Below are 26,302 nucleotides of genomic sequence, written 5' to 3'. Positions count from 1 at the left end.
CTATGTGCAAATAAGGTTTCACATTCCTCAAATAGATTCATATCACTCTAACAAACTTTGCAGTACCATGATATTTGCTCTTTGATTTTGTTTCACCTTCAGCACTGCTTCATGCTTCCTTGTCGTTATTCCTCATTAAAAATACAGCAGTAATAGCCTGTGTACACAAGAGGCCTGTGGCCACAATCACAAAACACAGCATCATGATGGATGGCTTGTCACAGCTGCACCGGCATTTGCTCTCAATCAGGAAAGCAATGGCAGACTCCTGTAAGCTTAAGGGGATCCTATTATGCTCATTTCCAGCTCTTTATTTTTACTCTGGGATTCCACTAGAGTAGCTTTGTATGATTCACAGTTCAAAAAACTCTTTATTTAGCTTATACTGACCCTTTATGAAGCCCCTCAGTTCAGTCTCTGTCTCTAACAAGAAGTATGAAGAGGCTTTTGCCTCTTTATATTAAAAGCTATTAAATGACTAAATAACGGGAGACTTTTACTGTGAAGAATTTACAGGATATGACACATGTTCCTCACCGAATTGGCAGAGCTTCATTAGCAGCGTTAAAAATGATAGATATTTGGAGCTATTCATTCAGTGGATCAGTTAGAAATAATGCAGGGAGGAATAGTACAAGCAGAAACAGCCACAGTGATGATGATGTTTGATAAAGAGCTGTAAACAACCAGAACACTTCCAATAGGTAAACTACTTATTTTACTTTGCCCTGCTGTGTAATGGAAAATACTCACAGTGTGCCAGCTCAACTCGAGTCATGGCTCATCGTGACTACCCTCAAAACAATGGAAAAATGCCATAATGTTAGCAGAGAGGAGCAGAGAACTCATGTGCTGTGCGTGTAGCAGATGACCATATAAATAAATCTGTCACGAGCTGATGTCAGCTCGGGCTGAAAGTAGAAAAAAACGTTGGAAACTGAACGTTCAGAGCAGTCTGAAGCCGGTGCTCACAGGGACTATTTCTATATACATTTACCTCATTATTTGAAACTTTGGCCACATTTAATATGAACATCCAACAGTGTAACATTATATATATATATATATATATATATATATATATATATGACAATTAATACTGTACATATTATATATAAGGAAAAGCATAATGGTCCCCTTTAAAATAAATGATGAAAACTGCAAAACAACAACAGTCTAGTAATGGAACATATGAATTCTGTTTGTGACGGAGCAGTGAGATTGATGATGCAAGTGAGAAAGCTAGAGCAGCACACCAGGGTGTGTTTAAGTTTTTGTGCACCTCCCTTTCATTAGTGTCTCCAGCATAAGTCACAATAAATGAGAGAGAAGATGAAGGAAGTGACTTAGAGAAGTCTCATGACTCATGACTGGAAGTTTAAACATTGAACTGTGGGCGAAGAAGGGAAACAAGCATCCTTATTATTTTGCATTCAACAACACTGATATGAGCTATCAATGCCCAATGGGAAGTGAAGTTGTCAAAACCTAATGTCATCAATTTAGCTTTATTAAAAGAATGAGGTGCTTAAACTTTACAATTGCGTACAAATATTATTTAGAATCAGAATCAATTTCATTGACCAAACTGACGGTTAAACCGACTGATATAGATATAGATATATATATATACATATATATAACAAATTCAATTCTTATTCTCAGTGGTTCTCTGCATGCTTACATACAGTGCCTTAAACACTATATGGCCAAAAGTACAAAATGCACAAATTGAGGTCCATAAAGAAATGGTTTTCCCAGTTTAGTGTGAATGAACTTGACTGGCCTGCACAGAGCCCTGACGTTAACCCCAACAAACACCTTTGGGATGAACTAGAGCACTGAATGAGGCGTTGCTTGATGTTGTATTAATTATTGACAACATCTAAAGACTGTGAGAGAAAACACAGGCACCCCAAGCTGACCAATTACAGCTCTTGTGGTCTCCGTAGGCGCAAAAGCCCAAAGATGTAATTACATTTTTGAGGAGGTGCACGTCAGCTCAAACATATACCAAGTAGCAATGGAGGCTACGCCATCAATCCCGAACACACACATATAAATACACTTTTACTGAGGTACAACCTCAACCTCGAGTTTCTGATGCTTGTACATCTATTAGTGGAGGTGCAGTATTTGGATCAACCCCTGCCTTTCAAGAGCCAGAAACCTCTATGTCACTGAAAGGGAAAGGGAGCACACAAATACAGACACATATAGAACAAGAAGGAAAAAAAAAAGCTTTTCAACAGTGCTGCTTAATAAATCGAGGAGACAGATCAAGGCTGGCTCTGCTATCTTGATTAACCTGCGTTGTAGTGAGCCTGCTACGAACAATAACATGTTATTTCTTGTCTTTGCAGAGCGAGCGAGAAAGATCAGGGTGATATAGTTACCAAGAACTCGTGTTTTGTTCCCTGCCTCTCATTTCCTTTTTTTGTTTTATTCTCTTTTGCAAAGGTTGTTTCCAGGTGATTTGTAGCTGCTGAGTGTTATACAGTGAGTCTGAAGGCAAGATTAAAACAATATTAACACATAAAAGCTTCACAATTTTGTATCAAGTGTTCTTCCAATGTCTGAAATTCTTTGTTCTTTAAGATGTGCCCAGGTATGTTTTTTTCAGCCGTACTGTACAGGGGCTGAGATTGATGTGATTCAATCTGTCTGGTGATCAATGGATATTATGAATATTATTCTTTTTTTTTGTTAAGTTATAAAGTTAAAAAAATAACATTATTTCATTTGCTTTTGAACAAAAATATACAAAGTAATTTAATTTGTGCACTTACAGTCAGAAAATATAAACTTATAATACTTAGTGTGCCACCATAACTGTGATGCAAATATTGTCCAATACTTCACTGTCACCTTCTTGTTTACAACAAATTAATCTACAAATAATGACAAATGATGAGTCACCAAAAACACTCCTCAGAGGTCTAACATCTGTCCAATCCTATTGTTTCCACTTTGCTTGAAGGTATAGTTTTCTAAATGTTGTTGGTGATTGTTTCTGTTTTCTCACTGGAGATACTAATTTTGGCTTCATAAAGTATGGATGCTCCCTATGTAGATATAAAGGGCTCATTCTAAGGTAATGAAAACATAATGATTATTATTTTTAGGTGATTATACACTAATTAAAACATACTTATGAATATTATATTCCATTTCTGCCAAGTTCGTTCTGCTAGATGCCACTAAATGCTACACGTAGCACCTTTAATTGTGAAAACATTAAATCAACTTAATTCAACTAAACTTGTTTTGATGTTGGTTATATAACCGTATTTGCATCTAGAGTTTGGCTGTTCCCTGAGTATCATTGCAGCTCAGGTGAGATCTGAAGAACTCCTGGATCTTCTTCCACATGTGGACTTCAGCTGCTGCGTGGGACCTAGGCTCACCGCCCCACATGACTGTTGTGCCTGCGATGTAATGGATGCTGGAGCGGCAGTAGGGTCCATAAGGTGGCTCTAAGTAATGTCCCGCTCCAGGGTAACACACACTTTCAAAGTTCATCTTCCCATGACGCTTCAGTCTCTCCACCAACTCATCCATGTGAGCCTTGCTGTCCCAGTTGAGGTCGTCCTCTGCCGCCACAAAGAGAAAATGTCCCTTGGCTTTTTCAATGGGGATCAGGGTGGCCTGGTTCTCCTCTGCCAGAGGATTGTTAATAACATTCTTGACAATGCCGAACCCTGACTCAGTGGGAATCATCCTGCTCATGTCAAACAGTAACCCAGGGTGAAGTAGGCTTTTCTTATAGTAGAGGGGGAAAAGTGTGTTGGCACAGCAGCCATTAATCCACACTACAGCATCAACACCTGCCAGATAAGAGGCCATTGAAAGAGCAACATCTCCAGTTTTTGAAAGTGATAATACACCAACTCCTTTGCTGCCCACCTGTAAAAACACAAAGTGCAGATTACAAGTTACAAAAACAGACTGCACATTAGTTGCTTTTTCACTTTATCTTTTTTTATTATTTATTCTTCTATTGCAGTTCATCAAGACGTCAATGGCATCTCCAGATAAGAGCAACCCTGACTGGAATAGGGATATGGGGACTCTCTCACTGAGACTGACTTTGGACAGGAGCTCAATGATTTTAGGCTCAGCCAAAAGAAGCAACATGAGTCTGCTCTCATGTGGGCCAGACACCCACAAGTGTCGGGGTCTGGTCAGGTGCAATGTCAGAGGTGGGGGCCTTAGCATGCTGAACCTTGGCTGAGTAAACAGGGATGTGAAGTGTCTCTAGTTGGGAGGGAGCTGGAGTTAGAGCAAGAGGTGGAGCAATACCAGCTACATATAGTTAGCCCTGACCGCTACACACAGCAGTGTTGAAGCAGAGAGTTATAGAGGGCTGCTTTTATGCATCTGTGTGTCACAGGAAGGGAGTCACTGACTGTTTTCTGTCCCTCAGGATTCACCAGGGAGAGTTAGCTAAGTATAGAGGCATCCGGGCTAACTTACTTTTAGAAATCAAATTTCAGAAATTCAGAGAACTCACCTTATCTAGTTTTTTTAAGAACTGCATTGCCTCCTCGAAATAATCTAGCTGGACCTCTTGAATTTTTTTCGGCATGTCATCATAGCCATACGCGGCTACAGTCAGAACCACAAATCCTCGACTGGCCAGCAGAGAGGCTCTTTTCTCTGACAAACCTCCTCCTAAAGTGTACAGATCCAACACAGCAGGGAATGGACCTTCTCCTGGATCAGAGAACACATGAGAGCACAATATTAAATACATCTTTAATGTCATGATGCATCTTCATTTTTCATATTGTGTTTACAGTATATGAACTGCCACTACTATTATTAATATTCACGAGCATGCTGGTGATGTTGAAAAGCACGTGTGGCTAAAGAGGTATTAAGCCAGCCAATGCTATAATATTGCTTTTCTGTTTGTTTTTAATAGGGTTTTTGGACAACAATTGACTTGGCACAAAGCATAAGATTCATATATAAGCCTGTGGCTACAGAGACAGTACTTTTTAGGATAAGGTCATCAGTGGGTTTTTGTCTCTTTTCAGGAACTTTTGATAAAATATAATACTTTTTTGATAAAATAACACTGGCATTGTGCTTGAAATTTAAAAAATGAAGTTAAAGCCTGACAAAGACAACAATAGCGACAAAAATGAAGCAACCAACCTGGGGGAGTAAACAGGACTCCACGAATATTCCCCTCCTTGACACGGAGCCGGGTGACCCCCTTTCCAATAAAGACCCTCTCGTTAGTCACTTCTGCCAGGATTCTGCCCTCCCCCTCCTCTTCAAGCACAGAGAACTTCACCACCTGGGGGTTTAGCGAATTGTTTTTTTGAAACCTTTTTTGCAAGGTGTCCGCCCTCATCGACCACAGCAGACCCATGGGTTCAACCCCGACGTAGCTCCCTCTGAGCGAGGGGTCTCTCTCCAGATCGACCTCCCCGCTCCCATCAGCCCTGTAGGTGGCCGAGGAGCTGAACACCACTCCTTTCTCGTCGGTCAATCTGGCCCTCATGGTGACCACCTGCCTCGACCTCAGCCCGGCCACCTTCACCTGAACGGGCTCATCGAACAAGCATTTGGCTCTCGGCAGCAGCTTCACTCTGATTTGGGAGGCCATCTCTTCTGAAACTACTGTTGTTTTCTTCACAAGGTTTGACTTTGTGCTGAGATTGTAAAAAAATAAATAAATAAAAAAAAATAGGAAAGTTACATTATTTCAGGAGACTATCAAATAGAAATTCATTTAAGTTGACTCAAACATGTTTTTCCTTAAAAAGAGTACTTTAACTGTCAAATCCCCAAAAAGAGGCAAAACACCCCTCCCACTACACTTGGTATTAACATGCGTCTCGGGTGAGCTCTAAATACAGGTGTAAACGCACCCAAGATGCACTGAAAACCTATTGGGATCCGATCACTCAGGCCACATTCGGAGGTGGTCAGGGCTGCATGTAACCACGTTCTTTTAGTAGTGTAAACGCAATGTGTCCTGAGCCACATTGAAAGATCGCCTACTCGGCTGACGTCCTCTATTTTCCGGCAGACTAGACACAGGACCCTCCGTCCAAAGCTGTTCAACTTGTCTGATAACAGACACCCTAACCGGTTTTCCTCTTCAAATCGACAATTAGTATAATGGAGGATGATAGCTCAAACTGTAACTGTAGCTAGTTAGGGGGTGGGTGACCACTGTGGTGCATCGGCAAGAATGCAGGGATGCTGGGATGCTCTCTTCGATGGTTTATTAATACCAACAGGTAGGTATACACAGGTGTGTGTGTGGTTCTACAAACAAGAATAAACAAACGGCATTGGCTCACAGGCAGCAACACTGCTGACAGGAATCATTAAGCAGTGCTAATGCTAATAAATCCTAACAGCACCTCTCATAACTCTACTTACCCTAGAGGTATAGTGCTGTTTAGCAAGTCACTTGTATTACGTACACTTTGGTCACATGAGACCACCGCCGTCATAAGGCACTTCAATAATAGTCATGACATCACTGTTAATCCTAACATGCCCAGCGATACAGCCGGAGTATGAATATCAGAATATGTGAGCAATTACATTTCCACCATGGCAGTAACAGCCACTGATTACATTTACTATAGCGCGTGTTAGCATGTGGCTAGCGGACTTTATGCTAATAGCTTTGATCTGAACCGAACATATTTACATCGCTAATATAAACTTAAAGGCACAGAAAGTTACGTGACACGATCCACTTTCATGTTTCTGAACGCACACATACGAGGATAGCTCGTGAGTGGCCATTATTTACAATATACACTCGACTGCAGTCTCTCTTTCTTCCGCTCTCCATGGTAACTATGAAATAAAAAAAAAACAGCAACCGGCACTGCTTGCATTGCTAATAACAAGGGCGCTGATTGGCCGATCCCTGCTACCTACTACAACAAGGGAGCTGATTGGCTGATCCGACTACCCAACTGATTGACTAAACTACTGTTATACACAAACAAACGAGTCCTTCATCACAATTAGAATAGAAATTAAACCATTAATTTTTCGCTTGTTTGTCTAAAAAAATATTTCAGAGGCTAAACGTTGCTGGATAGTTTCCTCTGTCCTGTCAAGTTGATAACTACAGTTTTTAGTTTTGCTGCGCTGCTCGACATAATGGAGCTCAGGATTTATCAGGAGGACGGCTGCTTTACTCCAAACAGTATCAACATGCACTGGGTGTGTAACAGCTGGCCTATTGGATGTGTAGAAGAACACAGAACATTAATTAACATCAGATTCTGTCGGCGTGTCGGAGAGGCGTAGCTGCGGAGGGATCGCTGCCTTTTTTCTAATTAACTAATTAATTATTTGTGCATCTATACAGGTATATACCATATTGTTTATGTAACTATGTATTTTTTGTGAGTCTGTGTTCCTTGTGGTCCATTTGGTCTGTTTTATACTCCCCATAATTTTCCTTTAAGGAGAAATGGGTCCGGGTTCTTATGGGTTAAATTATGATTACAATCCTCATTATAAAAATGAAGTGTAACATTTCTTTTAAATATTTTAATTTGTTAATTATATGAACACTTGATTTAAAAAAAGTGTTAAAAAACAAACAAACAAACAAAAACAGGATTTATGTGGACAAGAAAAACGTCTGAGATAGAAAAAGTCTTCGTTTACATGGTTTGTCATTTAAGGTATGACTCAGAGCTTGAGGGCTGTAAGTTGTGATATGTGTCACAACACACAGGATCACATACAGATTTATTACATACATGTAAAACTATAAAGTCAGAGCACCTGTCTAAATGACTAAAAAAAAAAATGCAAAATAGCCAGTGGATTTCAAAACAAAGTAGAGAGGTGATAAGGTAATCATGCACATACACACATATATCTGTGTCCTGTTCACAGATGATGGAGCACTGATTACAACAAGACAACAATAGAAGACCTCAGCTTGTCAAAAACCACCCAGTCTTCAGACACAAAATGAAAAACCAAAGCCCTCTGTTCTCTGTTTCTTCCTGCCTCGCATAAAGACTTGTGCATGTATTCCCTTATGGAAGCTGACAAGACAAGGGTTGACTGTGAAGGACGCTTGGAAAAAGTCCAGTGCAAATTAATACATAAGGATTAGGAAGGAGAGTGACTGTAATGGCTTTTATCTTAGTCCATCAAATACTAAGTGAGTTATCAAAATGATTGACTTGAACAAATGTTTAGTAAAGAAAGCAGTTTGTCACAGAGGAGACTCATTTTTTTACAATGTAACGTCATCATGAAATGTTAAGTTTTTCTAAAGAAGAGTTAGTTTTTTTTTTTTAACAAAGTACCATGTTCATGTGCATCTTTTAATTTCCTTTCAGGGACTGCAGAGGGAAAGAAAAGTCAGAAAAGTAGAAATGTGACCTACCTGCGGTTAAAGCAAGTGTTCATCTAGAATGAAAATGACTGTAATGTGGGTTAAAAGTCCCTTATGTTCAGCACAGTTTCCTGATGGTGCACCACCCAATCTCAACTGTCGGTACAGAATGTTTTGTTTGTTCCTCAAAGGAATGGGTGTGTTTGTGAAATACAAACTTGACTTATTGCCAATGATTTGTGGTGCTGAAAGTTTCTTTTTAATGTGTTAATGTTCATCATTGTGTATCTCAGGCTCTGCTGGGGGGTGGGGTCCAAATCAAAAAACCACCACACTTAGACTTGTCAAATCTGGACTAGATTACCAAGGAGACCCCAGAGACTCTTTAAAACACAGTTTCAGATTTGTGAAACCTTTATTCTATTTGTGAAAACGGAAAAATGGGCAATTTGAGGTAGTTTCTCAGTATAATGACTTAAAGGATCTTTTTTTTCATCACATTTGTGGAAATGGGCTTCCATACACATTAACCTTGGAGCTCACGGTGAGTATTTCTTCTTTCTTCTCCCAGCAATATTTAAATTAATTCACTAACAATCACCAGTGGGCGGTTAAGTCCCCCCTCAAATCCTTTCTTAAGTCCTCCTACAACTTTGGTCGGCAACTTCCTGAAATGGGAAACAGAATCAAAGTGGCGTCGCGCTAACAACAACAGTCACGTCCTCCGTAGACAACTGGTAGTTGATTTGAATTGTGCAGATATGTGAAATTGGCAAACTTGTTTATTTATGTTGTCATTTTCAGCCCTAACTGTACTGTTTAAAGGTAGGGGAGAACGGGGTAAATCAAGGCAGTGGGTAAAATGAGCCACCCCCTTCATTTAGGTAACCATAAACAAAAGTAATCATGGGACCACAAATTAAGTAAGTATAGTTCACATTACTCAATCCATCTTGGACTCAAGCACATGGAGAGAGTGGTCAGCAAAACAGAGCAAAAATAGAAAAAAAAAAGATTTTTGTCATGCCAAGTTTACACGTTACTAAAGTTATCAGTCTTGTTATCAGTCTTGTATCTTCATTAAAATAAGTTTTCGACATTATTACATGTTAATTTAAGTCAGTGTAAGCTCCAAAAGAAGGTCATAAACTTAGCATTATTGTTGATTTGAGCCACTGTGTATAACAGTTTTGTCAAAAATGGAGGTTGTGGGGTAAAACGTGCCAGTGATGTTGGGGCCAGTTGAGTCAATGGCTCAATTTACCCACCAAAATTATCTTCTGATATTCTAGAGACCAGAGACACTGTTCATGTTAATGTTTGATCACTGGTTCAAGTGTTACAATGTTGATGAATAAATACCTAATTGTTGACTAATGTTAAGTTTAATCCACACACAAACTTGCTGAACATACAGACGGGTGACAAATTAAAGGAAAAGCAGACATAAAGTGTCTTAGTAAGGTGTTGGACCACCATGTGCCAGCAGAACAGCATCAATACACCTTGGCATTGATTCTACAAGTCTCTGGAATTATTCTGGAGGGATGAACACCATTCTTCAAAAAGATATTCCCTCATTTGGTGTTTTGATGATGGTGGTGGAGAGCGCTGTCGAACACATCAGTCAAAAATCTCCCATAGGTGTTCAGTTTGGTTGAGATCTGGTGACTGTGAAGGCCACACCATATGATTCACATCATTTTCAGGCTCATCAAACCATTCAGTGACCCCTCATGCCCAGTGAAAAGGGGCATTGTCATCCAGGAAGAGACCACTCCCATCAGGATAGAAATGTTTCATCACAGGATAAAGGTGATGACTCAGAACAACTTTGTATTGATTAGCAGTGACCCTTCCCTCTAAGGGGACAAGTGGACCCAAACCATGACAGCAAAATGCCCCCCAAAGCATAACAGAGTCCCCAGACCCCCTCACTGTAGGGGTCAAGCATTCAGGCCTGTACTGGTTTTTCCTTTAAAAACACATACAAAAGCACATTTACACACACATTCTTTCTGTAGCTAACACACAAAGATCACAGTTTAATCTTTACTGAAAATGTTAAGGTAACATGTTGAACAACAGGACACAAACAAATGTTAATTTCTTTTTAAAAACATGAGTTCCACGTAAGATTTTTAATTTTTTCTAGCTACTTACTTTGTGGTCTTTTGTCTGACAGATTATTATTTGATGTCAGTTCATCCCCTGAACTCATATATTCTTCTGCACCATGAAAGCGGCTCCGGTCTTCCTGCTGGTCTCAGGGTTTATTGTTGGTGGGCGGTGGTTTGTTGGTCAACAGTAACAGCTGTCAATCACACGAGGACACGATAAAAATATGAGTTTTTGCCTTTGTTAAATTGATGGCATTAATAAGGTTCAAAATTATTTCAAAATTGTATGATTTTGTGTCATTTTTATATCAGTATTTAATGGTATCACTTTTTACCCCTAGATCGATCAATTTACCCCCATGCTCATTTTACCCCTAAAGTTGGGTAAAATGAGCATGGGGGTAAGTTGTGCCATAGGACTTTTTTTTTTTTTTTGATGGGTCATTGTTCTAAACTTGTTTTAATTTCCATGGGTACACAACAACCTGAGGTATATATAGTAACTATTATTTCAAACAAATACACTTTTGTTTTTCAGTTAAAATCACCAAATGTAAAAAGTGGTTCACGTTACCCCGTTCTCCCCTATATAGTTAAACACATTGGATTTAATTCACCAAATGGGACGTCCTCGCTCATTCCAGCGTCATTTTGAGGAGACGTCAACTAATCATGACGCACAACATCTCAACTGTCAAATATGTAGAAGTTAGCTGTCAACATGTAGAAATTATTCAGTTTAAACTCTAAAGTTTACACTTAAAATTCATTATTAACATTTTACACTGTTAATAATAATTTCTACATCGTGATAGCTGGAAGGAAAACACCTGATAACTGCTCCAATTTTTATCATTTGATTATAGATCTAGTGTTTTGATTTATTGATTTGATATGATTGATTCATGATTCGGTCATTTTTTATTTTATGAATAGGCTAAATATGATCAGCTGCTGTTGGTGCTTTCATTCCTGTCCTACAGGTAGTTTTCCTGATCTGCTGTATTACAAGAACAGCCCGACCACATTAGAGAGGCTTACATCGCCATCTTGTGGTATCATGAACGAACGACAGGCTCCTGAGAGAAAGCTCCTTAAAATAGACTGAACTCATATTTAGTTCTTATAATACATCCATGAGATTGGCACTGCTCTCCTATTATAAAGTGATCTAAATTAATTACAAATATAAAATATGAATATATAAAATTATCAAATCAATTTTGTTTTACATGTGAAATCTTGATCTAAAAAGTAACCATAGCTGTGAAAGAGTAAAAAGTACAGTATTACCCTGAAGCATAAAGTAACGTAAAATGGAAATACTCAAGTAAAGTACAAGTACCTCAAAATTGTACTTAAGTACAGTACTTGAGTAAATGTACTTTGTTACATTGCAGAATCATTCTGATGCTTGTAGTGAGTAATATAGACTTAAACACTCGCAGTTTGTAGTCTTCAGCTCCAACTTTGGTGAAACTTCGTAAAGATCCCTCTAAAGCCACAAAACACTTTATTTAACTTATTTCACATGTGCAGGAATATTCCTCAGTACCTATAAACAAACTTTGATGTGTAAAATCATGTAGCCTGTCACACCGAGAGAGAGACTTCTAATATTCTGCTGATATATTCTTGAGATATTCACAACAAAACAGAGGAAAAGGTATCATTAAATTCATATACTAACACATGGAAGCAATAATAACATGTATCATACTTTTGCTAAAATCAACACAAGTGTAAATAATAGAACAATGTCTTCTTTATATTTGAAGAAATACTTGAGAGAAATTATGGAAAATATTGTGTCAAGCTGTTGAAACATCTTTGTAACAATAGCTGCTGATGTTTTGATGGATGGTTTTGATAAAGAGGCAAAAAATGCTAGAAAATTTTAAGTGCTGTGCTTGTTCTCCTGTGTCCCGTGTCAGTTAAAGCTGTCTCTTTTATTTGTGTATTTTCAAATGTTTTTGTTGTGTGCTTTTTTACATGTGAACATTTTTTCATGTGAGCTTTTCCTTTTTTATATTTAAGGCTTGTCTTTACTTTATATTCTCCAACATTTATATTATGGGCTGATAATCTCTATTAGTTCACTAAAAATATCTTGGCATATTCTCTCCTGCATTAGTTTATAATCATAATCTTTCAATAAAGAAATATTCAGACATCAAACATTAAATCGTTCACCTCGTCGCAAAACATTCATATGTAATGATACACATGTAATTAGCAGCCAAGATATCATGACTGATCTGTTGCCACGTCTTTCTTATCCTCCTATTTGCATCTATAACTTGGCTGTAGGCCGTGAAGCTTCACAGCTCAGGTGAGATCTGAGGAACTCCTGGATCTTCTTCCACAAGTGGACTTCAGCTGCTGCGTGGGACCTGGGCTCACCGCCCCACATCGCTAGCTGGCGTGCGAGCCAATGGAAGCTGGAGCCGCAGTGGGGTCCATACGGCGGCTCCAGTAAGTGTCCAGCTCTTGGGTAACACACACTTTCAAAGTTCTCCTTCCCATGACGCTTCAGTCTCTCCACCATCTGGTCCATGAAAGCCTTGCTGTCCCAGTTGAGGTCGTCCTCTGAAGCCACAAAGAGAAAATGTCCCTTGGCTTTTTCGATGGGGACCAAGGTGGCCTGGTTCTCCTCTGCCAGAGGATTGTCAACACAATACCTGGCTATGACGACCCCTGACTCAGTGGGAATCACCTTGCTGAGGTCAGACAGCAGTGGTGAGAGGATTTTCCTCTTCTTATAGTAGAGAGGAAAGGCCACATTTGCACTGCAGCCGTTTATCCACACCACTGCCTCAACACCTGGCACAAAAGCAGCAAGTGAAAGTGCAATGTGTCCAGTCTTTGATCTTGATATTATACCGACTCCTTTATTTCCCACCTGTGAAAAAACATGAAGAATTAGAGGTGAATAAAACTTAACACACACAGAGCTTAGAAACTGAGCGATGAGGGTAAATTAGGATAATAATATATAAAAACTGCATGAAATGTAGAGGTCTCTTGAGGCAAGGTGGCTCTTTCATTAAAAAACTGAATTACCAATATATTTAGTAAATCGTCTGATAAAACTGGATAAAAACATGAATTTAACACTGTATGCCATTAAAACAAAATAGGTTAAAATGTTTTTTCCCTTCCAAGAGGCAGTTTGAGAAACTACTACACTGCAAAACAACCAAAAACTAACTGGAAATAAAATTTCATGAGACAATACAAATATATTTCATGTTTATTATATGAACTACTTGAGCATTACCTTACTCACCAGCATGTTGAGCTGTTCACTCAATTTGTCTGGACAAAATTGTTTTTACAAAAACTATGTAATATCACATTTCTGAAATAACAAAGCAAAAATGAATGCCCCTCCACTCAAAAATGTGTTTTGTATATTGTTACTTCAGTTGAATGTTTGAGCTTCACTGTGCAGAATGATATGCAGAGTTTCACAACTAGTCTGGAGCCAATCATGGCTCCGTATGCCACTAACAGTGACATACGGAGCCATTCACACATATGGTTGCAGTAGTAGTATTCAGTATCTGGCCTCTCATGAATCTGTAGTTCTGTGTGTGTTGCGTTGAGTACACAATTTACATACTCTGCTCCAGCTGGACAGTTGTTTTCTGACATAGCCGTCGTACTAATGAACCAGCAATGTCTGTAATTTGTTTCCACATGTCGTAGCTCTTTTAATGGTCCGATGACAATTAGCTTTTCCTCCATGTTGTTTAAATTTATGTCATATAACAGCATGGAGCAGTAGCTAGCGTGATTGGCTCTCACTTCCACTGTGTAAGAAGACATTTGCATGTAATCTCTGTAGCTTGGTGGGGGGCACTGGGCTGTAAAGCCAGGTCTCATTCACAATGAATATCAGCCGTTGCTGTCTCAGCTTTCGAGTCTGTATGAGTGAACGGCCAATTACACAAGTGTGATGTGGAAACTTGAAACCTCCAGAAGAACCTTCAAAGATCAAGAACTGCAATAATACCTTCATTGACATGCTAAAAAAATCATAGGTGCTGGAGTGCTTTGAATGATGACAAATTAATTGTTTCTTAACTTAGTTAAAATCCTAAAGTAATAGTTGCTGACCACCTAATGTGTCATCAAAATCAAAAGCTTGTAACTTTATGCTACTGTGTTTAAAAGCAATAACTATTCATACAGCTCACCTTAGGTTGTTGTTGTAAGAAATCAACTGCTTCTTTAAAATAGTCCAGATGCATCTCTTTGATGTTGTCGGGCTTGTCATTGTACAACGACATAGCCAGAACCACAAACCCTTTGTTGGCCAACAAACAGGCTCTCTTCTCAGACATAAAGGTGCACACATCCAACACAGCGGGGAACGGACCTTCACCTGGACAGAAACACACACAATAATATCAATAGATCATAGAAAATATGACATCTTAATTCTTATATTTTGATGTTGTGATGACCAACCCAGAAACTAAGAAAGTCAATAACGTTGCACATTCATTAGACATTGCAGGACAAAACACAGTATTAAGCTATAATTAGACAATGATGAAGACAGAAAGTAGTGAGCCACTAACCTGGAGGAGTAAACAGGACTCCATGAAAGCTCCCCTCTTTGACAGGGGCCCGGCTGACCCCGTCTCCAATTAGAAACCTCTCATTAGTCGCCTCTGCTAGCATCCTGCCCTCCCCCTCCAACTCATGCACAGAAAATTTTACCACATAAGGGTTTAGCACTTTGTTCTTGGAAAACAATTTGTGCAAGGTGTCCGCCCTCATCGACCACAGCAGTCCCATGGGTTCAACCCCAATATAGCTCCCAATGAGTGAGGGGTCTCTCTCCAGATTGACTTCCCCACTCCCATCAGCCCTGTAGGTGGCCGAGGAGCTGAACACTACTCCCTTCTCATCGGTCGATCTAGCCCTTATGGTGACTACCTGCCACGGCCTCAGCCCGGCCACCTTCACCTGAACAGGTTCATCGAACAAACATCTGGCACTCGGCAGCAGCCTCAGTCTGATTTGGGAGGTCATCTCTTCTGAAACTACTGTTGTTTTCTTCACAAGATTAGTGTTTGTGCTGAGAATGTAAAAAAAAAGAAAAAAGTTTACAATCCTGTTCATAAAAATAAAGTGTACAATTTCTTTTAAAAAAAATTGATTTGTTAATCACATCAACACTTGATGAAAAGTGTTTTAAAAATAAAAAATAAAAATGAGTTTTACAATTTGTAAAAAATGTACAATTTCTTTCAAAAAAATTAATTTGTTAATCATATTGAACACTTGATAAGAAAGTGTGATAAAAAAAACGAGTGTCCTAGAAACAAAAAGTCTAGATAGCAAAGTCTTATTTACATGGTTTGCCATTTAAGGTATGACTCAGAGCGTGAGGGCTGATTTATTACATAAATATAAAACTATAAACTCAGAGCGCCTGTCTAAATGGCTAACAAATGATGCAATAGCCAGTGGATTCCAAAACAAAGTAGAGAGGTGATAAGGTAATCATGCACATACACACATATATCTGTGTCCTGTTCACAGATGATGGAGCACTGATTAAAACAAGACAACAGCAGAAGACCTCAGTTTGTCAAAAACCAACCAGTCTTCAGTGTCAGTCGACTCAGACACAAAATGAAAAAACAAAGCCCTCTCTTCTCTGTTTCTCCCTGTCTCACATAAAGACTTGTGCATGTATTCCCTTATGGAAGCTGACAAGACAAGGGATGACTGTGAAGGACGCTTGGAAAAAGTCCAGTGCAAATTAATACATAAGGTGTAAATACATAAGTGAGTCATCAAAATGATTGACTTGAACAAATGTTTAGTAAAGAAAGCAGTTTGTCACAGAGGAGACTCGTTTCTCACAATGTAATGTCATCATGAAATATTAAGTTTTTCTAAAGAGGAGATTTTTTAACAGTGTACCATGTTCATGTGCATCTTTTAATTTCCTTTCAGGGACTGCAGAGGGAAAGAAAAGTCAGAAAAGTAGAAATGTGACCTACCTGCGGTTAAAGCAAGTGTCCATCTAGAGTGAAAATGACTGTCATGTGGGTTAAAAGTCCCGAGTTCATCACGGTCTCCTGATGGTGCACAACCCAGTTCAAAGTTTTATTTTAGAACGTACTGTGTGTTCCTCCAAGGAATGTGTGTGTGCATGTGAAATATAAACTTATTGTGAATGATTTGGCTCATGAGCAGCATGCGTGCACCTGGGGAAAGTTTGTCAACGTCAAAGCTACTATAAGTCTTCAAACCTTATTAACGGAGTAATAATTTCCACTGTGTGTTCCTCCAAGGAATGTGTGTGTGCATGTGAAATATTGATTTATTGTGAATGATTTGGCTCATGAGCAGCACGCGCCCACCTGGAGCCTCACGGAAGTTTGTCCACAGTCCTCTCCGTGATGTGACCTTGCTGCTACACAACTGCCTGATTCAGTTTTTAACATTTAACCAGCCTCCTCCTGTATTAGCATTCAGTTGTTTCTTTTTAATGTGTTGATGTTCATCAAATGTTGTGTATCTCAGGCTCTGCCGGGGGGGAGTTGTGAGCTCAGGGACAGAGTGTGTCAGCCACACTGCCAAATTAAAATGCATGTCACTAAAATAAAGGGTTCAAATCTTGAATTTGAAAAATTGTGTCCTGAATGAAATGTTTGTGTGTCTGCCTCTTCTCTGTACTCATCAGGTGTATTCTCACAATAGCATGCATGTGTTTGTCCCATACCTGACAAGCAGACGCAAAGGGGACTGATTGTTTCAACTCAGTGGGTTTTTACTATCTTAAGACAAACCCAGTCAGAGACTGCATGGAGCCAGTTTAACTGTCCACTTTCCAGTGTCATAACTGTGCAATGGTTAGTTGAAAGTAATGGTTAGGTAAAGTAGTGGTTTGGTCCCTCTGACTGATATATTATTATATCTGACATCATCAAGATCTAAAAAGTAACCATATCTGTGAAATAAATGTAGTAAAAAGTACAGTATTACCCTGAAGTATAAAGTAGCGTAAAATGGAAATAAGTAAAGTACAAGTACCTCAAAATTGTACTTAAGTACAGTACTTGAGTAAATGTTCTTTGTTACATTGCAGAGTCATTCTGATGCTTGTAGTGAGTAATATAGACTTAAACACTCGCAGTTTGTAGTCTTCAGCTCCAACTTTGGTGAAACTTCGTAAAGATCCCTCTAAAGACACAAAACACTAGCCTGTCACACCGAGAGAGAGACTTCTAATATTCTGCTGATATATTCTTGAGATATTCACAACAAAACAGAAGAAAAGGTATCATTAAATTCACATACAAACACATGGAAGCAATAATAACCTGTATCATACTTTTGCTAAAATCAACACGAGTGTAAATAATAGAACAATGTCTCAATTAAATTAATTTTGCCTTTATATTCAAAGAAATACTTGAAAGAAATTATGGAAAATATTGTGTCAAGATGTTGAAACATCTTTGTAACAATAGCTGCTGACGTTTTGATGGATGGTTTTGATAAAGAGGCAAAAAATGCTAGAAAATTTTAAGTGCATGTGCTTGTTCTCCTGTGTCCCGTGTCAGTTAAAGCTGTCTCTTTTATTTGTGTATTTTCAAATGTTTTTGTTGTGCGCTTTTTTACATGTGAGCATTTTTTCATGTGAGCTTTTCCTTTTTTATATTTAAGGCTTGTCTTTACTTTATATTCTCCAACATTTATATTATGGGCTGATAATCTCTATTAGTTCACTAAAAATATCTTGGCATATTCTCTCCTGCATTAGTTTATAATCATAATCTTTCAATAAAGAAATATTCAGACATCAAACATGAAATCGTTCACCTCGTCACAAAACATTCATATGTAATGATACACATGTAATTAGCAGCCAAGATATCATGACTGATCTGTTGCCACGTCTTTCTTATCCTTCTATTTGCATCTATAACTTGGCTGTAGGCCGTGAAGCTTCACAGCTCAGGTGAGATCTGAAGAACTCCTGGATCTTCTTCCACATGTGGACTTCAGCTGCTGCGTGGAATCTGGGCCCCCCACATTGCTGGCTTGACTACGACACCATGGAAGCTGGAGCAACAGTAGGGTCCATACGGTGGCTCTAAGTAATGTCCCGCTCCAGGGTAACACACACTTTCAAAGTTCTCCTTCCCATGATGCTTCAGTCTGTCCACCATCTGGTCCATGTAAGCCTTGCTGTCCCAGTTGAGGTCATCCTCTAGAGCCACAAAGAGAAAATATGTTTTCAAAAGTGGTTTTGGGCAACAATGGAGTTCTGTGTCATAAGACATAACCTATATCAATCAATCAATCAATCAGTTTTTATTTATATAGCGCCAAATCACAACAAAAGTCATCTCCGGGCACTTTTCACATAGAGCAGTTCAAGACTGTACTCTTTAATTTACAGAGACCCAACAATTCCCCCATGAGCAAGCACTTAGTGACAGCGGTAAGGAAAAACTCCCCTTTAACAGGTAGAAATCTCAAGCAGAACCTGGCTCTTGGTGGGCGGCCATCTGCTTTGACCGGTTGGGTTGAGAGAGAGTCTAGGCCTATAGCAGCATAACTAAGGGCTGATCCAAGGCGAGCCTGGTCGGCCCTAACTATAAACTTTATCAAAAAGGAAAGTTTTAAGCCTACTCTTAAACATAGAGAGGGTGTCTGCACCCAGGACCGAATCTGGAAGATGGTTCCACAAGAGAGGAGCCTGATAGCTGAAGGCTCTGCCTCCCATTCTACTTTTAAAGACTGTAGGAACCACCAGTAAGCCTGCATTCTGGGAGCACAGTGTCCTAGTGGGATAATACGGTACTATGAGCTCCTCAGGATATGATGGTGCCTGACCATTAAGGGCTTTGTAAGTTAGGAGAAGGATTTTAAATTCTATTCTAGATTTTACAGGAAGCCAATGTAGCAAAGCTAAAATGGGAGAAATGTGATTTCTTTTTCTAATGCCATTAGATAATGTGTTTCTAAGGTGTTAAGGGCCAAGCACAATAACTTCAGTTTTATCTGAGTTTAGTAGTAGAAAATTGCAGGTCATCCAGGTCTTTATGTCCTAAAGGCATGCTTGGAGTTTGTTTAATTGATTGGTTTCATCAGGCTTCATTGACAAATATAATTGGATATCATCTGCATAACAATGAAAATTTATGGAGTGTTTCCCAATAATATTACCTAAAGGAAGCATATACAAGGTGAATAGAATTGGTCCAAGTACAGACCCTTGTGGAACTCCGTGTCTAACTTTTGCCTTCACAGAGGATTCATCATTAACATGTACAAACTGAAATCGGTCTGATAAATAGGACTGAAACCAGCTTAATGCAGTTTGATTAATGCCAATTAAATGTTCCAGTCTCTGCAAAAGGATTTGATGGTCAATTGTGTCGAATGATCTAAGATCTCACAGGACAAGTATGGAGATCCATGGGTTCAACCCCGACATAGCTCCCTCTGAGCGAGGGGTCTCTCTCCAGATCGACCTCCCCGCTCCCATCAGCCCTGTAGGTGGCCGAGGAGCTGAACTCCACCCCCTTCTCGTCAGTCGATCTGGCCCTCATGGTGACCACCTGCCTCGACCTCAGCCCGGCCACTTTCACCTAAACGGTCTGATAAATAGGACAGAAACCAGCTTAATGCAGTTTGATTAATGCCAATTAAATGTTCCAGTCTCTGCAAAAGGATTTGATGGTCAATTGTGTCGAATGATCTAAGATCTCACAGGACAAGTATGGAGATCCATGGGTTCAACCCCGACATAGCTCCCTCTGAGCGAGGGGTCTCTCTCCAGATCGACCTCCCCGCTCCCATCAGCCCTGTAGGTGGCCGAGGAGCTGAACTCCACCCCCTTCTCGTCAGTCGATCTGGCCCTCATGGTGACCACCTGCCTCGACCTCAGCCCGGCCACTTTCACCTAAACGGTCTGATAAATAGGACTGAAACCAGCTTAATGCAGTTTGATTAATGCCAATTAAATGTTCCAGTCTCTGCAAAAGGATTTGATGGTCAATTGTGTCGAATGATCTAAGATCTAACAGGACAAGTATGGAGATCCATGGGTTCAACCCCGACATAGCTCCCTCTGAGCGAGGGGTCTCTCTCCAGATCAACCTCCCCGCTCCCATCAGCCCTGTAGGTGGCCGAGGAGCTGAACTCCACCCCCTTCTCGTCAGTCGATCTGGCCCTCATGGTGACCACCTGCCTCGACCTCAGCCCGGCCACTTTCACCTAAACGGGCTCATCAAACAAGCATTTGGCACTCGGCAGCAGCTTCACTCTGATTTGGGAGGCCATCTCTTCTGAAACTACTTTTCTTCACAAGGTTTGACTTTGTGCTGTGATTGTATAAAAAAATAAATAGGAAACTTACATTATTTCAGGAGAATGACATAGCAGATACATTATACATGTCTGTGTTGAACCTTGTTTGTCTTTAATTTTTCTCCACCGAAAAATACACCAAAGATTCAGGACCATCTTAGTCCAGCTTTTCAGAGATTTTTTTCATGACGGCGTAGAATCTCAGGGTTTTATGTTCTGTTAATGTTTTATTTTTTTTCCAATTATCTAATTAATTATTTGTGCATCTTTAGATTTGTTCATCTATAAAGGTATATACCATATTATTTATGTAACTATGTGTTTTTTGTGTTCTTTGGTTTGTATTTTGCGCTAGATACAGCACAACAAATTGCACTTTTCCATTCAAATATTTTTTCCTTCCTTCCCTCTTTTAAATTATGATTACAACCCTCTTTATAAAAATGAAGTGTACCATTTCTTTTAAAAAAATTAATTTGTTAATCATATTGAACACTTGATAAAAAAGTGTTTTAAAAGAAGAAAAAAAACCCGAGTGTCTTAGAAACAAAAAGTCCTAGATAGCAAAATCTTGTTTACATGGTTTGCCATTTAAGGTATGACTCAGAGCGTGAGGGCTGATTTATTACATAAATATAAAACTATAAAGTCAGAGTGCCTGTCTAAATGGCTAACAAATGATGCAATAGCCAGTAGATTTCAAAACAAAGTAGAGAGGCGATAAGGTAATCACACACATACACACATATATCTATGTCCTGTTCACAGATAATGGAGCACTGATTAAAACAGGACAACAATAGAAGACCTCAGCTTGTCAAAAACCAACCAGTCTTCAGTGTCAGTCGACTCAGACACAAAATGAAAAAACAAAGCTCTCTCTTCTCTGTTTCTCCCTGCCTCACATAAAGACTTGTGCATGTATTCCCTTATGGAAGCTGACAAGACAAGGGTTGACTGTGAAGGACGGTGCAAATTAATACATAAGGATTAGGAAGGAGAGTGACTGTAATGGCTTTTATTTTAGTCCACCAAATACTAAGTGAGTCATCAAAATGATTGACTTGAACAAATGTTTAGTAAAGAAAGCAGTTTGTCACAGAGGAGACTCGTTTCTCACGACGTAATGTCATCATGAAATGTTAAGTTTCTCTGAAGAAGAGATTTTTTAACTAAGTATCATGGTCATGTGCCTCTTTTAATTTTCTTTCAGGGACTGCAGAGGGCTAGAAATGTCGAAATGTGACCTAACCGCGGTTAAAGCAAGTGTCCATTTAGAATGAAAATGACTGTCATGTGGCTTAAAAGTCCCTTATGTTCATCACGGTCTCCTGATGGTGCACAACCCAGTTCAAAGTTCTATTTTAACTGTCGGTCTAGAACGTACTGTGTGTTCCTCCAAGGAATGTGTGTGTGCATGTGTAATATTAATTTATTGTGAATGATTTGGCTCATGAGCCTGGAGCCTAACGGCAGTTTGTCAACGTCAAAGCTACTATAAGTCTTCAAACCTTATTAACGGAGTAATAATTTCCAAATTGACCACCAGCATACTTATGGGAGGGCTTGAATTTAGAGATTGAGACCATAATGACTCGCTGAAAAAAATCTATTGCCCTAGTATTTCTAGAGAGAAGTTTTTTGAATGGGAGTCTGTTGGAGCCAGGGACTTTTTAGAGCCAGCATCTGGCGACCGTCAGTGGTATTGCACTTCAAGGAACCTCCGCATTGGCTCCAATTTCAAGCCAAGGTTGTGGCTGCTTGGTATTAAGACGAGTTATTAGTAGGATAGACTGAGTGTTGACTTTGGCCTCTCCTTGGGATTTATTTATAAAATTAAAGATAAAATAAGTTCAGCATTTTGCTTTAAATTAATAATTAAACCATTCAGAACACAACAGAGACATAAACCAACCTGGAGGAGTAAACAGGACTCCACGGATATTCCCCTCTTTAATAGGAAGCCGGGTGACACCGTCTCCAATTAAAAGCCTCTCATTGGTCGCCTCTGCCAGCACGCTGCCCTCCCACTCTACCTCATGAACAGAGAACTTCACCACATGAGGGTTTAGTGACCTGTTTTTTTGAAACCTTTTAAGCAAGGTGTCCGCCCTCATCGACCACAGCAGACCCATTGGTTCAACCCCGACGTAACTCCCACTGAGTGAGGGGTCTCTCTCCAGATCGACCTCCCCGCTCCCATCAGCCCTGTAGGTGGCCGAGGAGCTGAACTCCACTCCCTTCTCATCGGTCGATCTGGCCTTCATGGTGACCACCTGCCTCGACCTCAGCCCGGCCACCTTCACCTGAACGGGCTCATCGAACAAACATCTGGCACTCGGCAGCAGCCTCAGTCTGATTTGGGAGGTCATCTCTTCTGAAACTACTGTTGTTTTCTTCACAAGGTTAGTCTTTGTGCTGTGAATATAAAATTAAAAAAAAAAAAAAAAGATTACAATCTTCTTTATAAAAATGAAGTGTACCATTTCTTTTAAAAAATGTAATTTGTCAATCTCATGAACACTTGATAAAAAAATGTTTGAAAAAGAAAAAAGAAACAGGATTTATGTGACCAAAAAATCCTAGATAGCAAACTCTCTGATTACATGGTTTGCCATTTAAGGTATGACTCAGAGCGTGAGGGCTGATTTAAAACTATAAACTCAGAGCGCCTGTCTAAAGGGTTAACAAATGTTGAAATAGCCAGTGGATTTCAAAACAATGTAGAGAGATGATATGTTAATCATGCACATACACACATATATCTGTGTCCTGTTCACAGATGATGGAGCACTGACTAAAACAAGACAACAATAGAAGACCTCAGCTTGTCAAAAACCAACCAGTCTTCAGTGTCAGTCTACTCAGACACTAAATGAAAAAAACAAAGCTCTCTCTTCTCTGTTTCTCCCTGCCTCACATAAAGACTTGTGCATGTATTCCCTTATGGAAACTGACAAGACAAGGGGTGACTGTGAAGGACACTTGGAAAAAGTCCAGTGCAAATTAATACATAAGGTGTAAATACATAAGTGAGTCATCAAAATGATTGACTTTAACAAATGTTTAGTAAAGAAAGCAGTTTGTCACAGAGGAGACTCATTTTTTTACAATGTAATGTCATCATGAACTGTCAAGTAATTTTTTAACAGTGTATCATGTTCATGTGCATCTTTTAATTTCCTTTCAGGGACTGCAGAGGGAAAGAAAAGTCAGAAAAGTAGAAATGTGACCTACCTGCGGCTAAAGCAAGTGTCCATCTAGAGTGAAAATGACTGTCATGTGGGTTAAAAGTCCCTTATGTTCATCACGGTCTCCTGATGGTGCACAACCCAGTTCAAAGTTTTATTTTAACTGTCGGTCCAGAAGGTACTGTGTGTTCCTCCAAGGAATGTGTGTGTGCATGTGTAATACTGATTTATTGTGAATGATTTGGCTCATGAGCAGCACGCACGGACATGGAGCCTAACGGCAGTTTGTCCACAACTGACCTCTCTCGTGTCCTCTCTGTGATGTGACCTTGCTGCTACACAGCTGCCTGATTCAGCATTTAACATTTAACCAGCCTCCTCCTGTATTAGCATTCAGTTGTTAGTGATGTTGAAAGTTTCTTTTTAATGTGTTAATGTTCATCATTGTGAATCTCAGGCTCTGCTGGGGGGGTTGTGAGCTCAGGGACAGAGTGTGTCAACCACACTTGCCAAACTAATATGCATGTCACTAAAATAAAGGGTTCAAATCTTGAAATTGTGTCCTGAATGAAATGTTTGTGTGTCTGCCTCTTCTCTGTACTCATCAGGTGTATTCTCACAATAGCATGCATGTGTTTGTCCCATACCTGACAAGCAGACGCAAAGGGGACTGATTGTTTCAACTCAGTGGGTTTTTACTATCTTAAGACAAACCCAGTCAGAGACTGCATGGAGCCAGTTTAACTGTCCACTTTCCAGTGTCATAACTGTGCAATGGTTAGTTAAAAGTAATGGTTAAGTAAAGTAGTGGTTTGGTCCCTCTGACTGATATATTATTATATCTGACATCATTAGATTATTAATACTGAAGCATCAGTGTTAGAGCTTTCAACTACTTTATTTACAGTTAGCTAGTTTAGTCCAGTGATTCCCAACCTAGGGGTCAGGTTTTACAAAATTTAAAAGTATCAAAAGTACAAGTGCTTATTATGCAAAATGTCCCTACTCAGTTACATATATACATACAGATACACAGTTCCTGTGGAAAGTATTCACCCCTCTTGGAAATTTTCATGTTTTATAACATCAAATCAAAGGGATTTATTGTGGCTTTTTATGACACTGATGAACAGAAAAAAATCATAATGTCAGCGTGAATCAAGTCCTCTATAAAGTGATCTAAATTAATTACAAATATAAAATATAAATATATAAAATCCATTCTGTTTTACATGTCAAGATCTAAAAAGTAACCATATCTGTGAAATAAATGTAGTAAAAAGTACAGTATTACCCTGTACTTGTCTTTACTTTATATTCTCCAACATTTATATTATAGGCTGATAATCTCTATTAGTTCACTAAAAATATCTTGGCATATTCTCTCCTGCATTAGTTTATAATCATAATCTTTCAATAAAGAAATATTTAGACATCAAATATTAAATCGTTCACCTCGTCACAAAACATTCATATGTAATGATACACATGTAATTAGCAGCTAAGATATCATGACTGATCTTTTGCCTTGTCTTTCTTATCCTCCTATATGCATCTATAACTTGGCTGTAGGCCGTGAAGCTTCACAGCTCAGGTGAGATCTGAAGAACTCCTGGATCTTCTTCCACATGTGGACTTCAGCTACTGCGTGGGACCTGGGCTCACCGCCCCACATGACTGGCTTGCCTACGACACCATGGAAGCTGGAGCGGCAGTAGGGTCCATAAGGTGGCTCTAAGTAATGTCCTGCTCCACGGTAACACACACTTTCAAAGTTCTCCTTCCCATGACGCTTCAGTCTCTCCAACATCTGGTCCATGTAAGCCTTGCTGTCCCAGTTGAGGTCGTCCTCTGAAGCCACAAAGAGAAGATGTCCCTTGGCCTTATCAATGGGGATCAGGGTGGCCTGGTTCTCCTCCACCAGAGGATTGTTCATACCATACTTGATTATGATGGCTCCTGACTCAGTGGGAATAACCTTGCTGGGGTCAAACATTAAAGCAGGGTGGATCTGGCGTTTCTTATAGTAAAGTGGTAAAACTGTGTTGGCATTGCAGCCGTTGATCCACACTGTGGCATCAACACCTGGCAGGTAAGAGGCCACTGAAAGTGCAAGATCTCCACTTTTTGAAAGTGATGTTACTCCAATTCCTTTATTGGCCACCTGTGGGAAAACAGACAAATTAAAAGCAACAAAATGAAAGCTGCTGTGAACAATTTAAATATGTTTGGACATTGGCTCACCTCAGTAACAAACTACCATCTGTGTCCCCAGAAAATCAAGCTTTTTA

The 26,302-nt window shown here is 39.5% G+C and overlaps 2 protein-coding genes and 1 long non-coding RNA gene across 13 annotated transcripts in view; 1 reads left to right on the top strand and 2 right to left on the bottom strand.

Moving 5' to 3' along the window:
• Positions 1 to 1,138: 1,138 nt before the first annotated feature.
• LOC137194580 (acyl-coenzyme A thioesterase 1-like) lies at positions 1,139 to 8,436 on the bottom strand. Of its 7 annotated transcripts, none has more exons than XM_067606611.1 (4): positions 8,399 to 8,436; positions 5,164 to 5,666; positions 4,514 to 4,716; positions 1,139 to 3,906 (listed from the first exon to the last, which is right to left on the bottom strand). In XM_067606611.1, exons 1-4 carry the CDS (start codon positions 8,419 to 8,421, stop codon positions 3,298 to 3,300), a joined length of 1,338 nt encoding a protein of 445 aa, XP_067462712.1. In that variant the 5' UTR covers positions 8,422 to 8,436; the 3' UTR covers positions 1,139 to 3,297. The 7 variants fall into 7 exon arrangements, with proteins under 7 accessions (XP_067462712.1, XP_067462715.1, XP_067462713.1 ...); XM_067606614.1 differs by lacking the exon at positions 8,399 to 8,436 and adding an exon at positions 6,788 to 6,848; XM_067606612.1 differs by lacking the exon at positions 8,399 to 8,436 and adding an exon at positions 5,886 to 6,837.
• A 3,527-nt stretch (positions 8,437 to 11,963) lies between these two features.
• The window catches only part of LOC137194575 (acyl-coenzyme A thioesterase 1-like), a 32,687-nt gene continuing 18,348 nt past the window's right edge, over positions 11,964 to 26,302 (bottom strand). For 2 of the 5 annotated variants that reach the window (XM_067606604.1, XM_067606606.1), the window contains exons 2-4: positions 22,736 to 23,238; positions 14,670 to 14,857; positions 11,964 to 13,369 (exon numbers count right to left, since the gene is read on the bottom strand). In XM_067606604.1, the coding sequence (XP_067462705.1) occupies positions 12,761 to 13,369; positions 14,670 to 14,857; positions 22,736 to 23,238 (1,300 nt within the window). In that variant the 3' untranslated portion in view covers positions 11,964 to 12,760. Of the gene's footprint in view, positions 13,370 to 14,669; positions 14,858 to 15,056; positions 15,560 to 16,493; positions 16,726 to 22,735; positions 23,239 to 24,057; positions 24,181 to 24,890; positions 26,176 to 26,302 lie in introns of those variants that run through there. The other 3 variants (XM_067606603.1, XM_067606602.1, XM_067606605.1) reach the window with 3 other exon arrangements.
• LOC137194577 (uncharacterized) lies at positions 23,078 to 25,709 on the top strand. The gene is made up of 3 exons (XR_010930983.1): positions 23,078 to 23,225; positions 24,011 to 24,189; positions 25,584 to 25,709. It is a non-coding gene; the product is annotated as an uncharacterized lncRNA (long non-coding RNA).

Source organism: Thunnus thynnus, chromosome 12, assembly GCF_963924715.1.
Source record: "Thunnus thynnus chromosome 12, fThuThy2.1, whole genome shotgun sequence".
Lineage (NCBI taxonomy): Eukaryota > Metazoa > Chordata > Actinopteri > Scombriformes > Scombridae > Thunnus > Thunnus thynnus.
The sequence above is the reverse complement of the archived record's forward strand: the minus strand, read 5'-3'. Positions and strand labels throughout refer to the sequence as shown.

Excerpts from the sequence above, each read along its gene's own strand:
- LOC137194580 (XM_067606608.1), bottom strand. The coding sequence starts at position 6,479 with ATGACGGCGGTGGTCTCATGTGACCAAAGTGTACGTAATACAAGTGAC. Across the intron at positions 4,717-5,163 it reads AGTCCTGTTTACTCCCCCAG|GAGAAGGTCCATTCCCTGCT; the intron begins GTTGGTTGCTTC and ends TCTCTGATCCAG. Across the intron at positions 3,907-4,513 it reads TCTTAAAAAAACTAGATAAG|GTGGGCAGCAAAGGAGTTGG; the intron begins GTGAGTTCTCTG and ends GTGTTTTTACAG.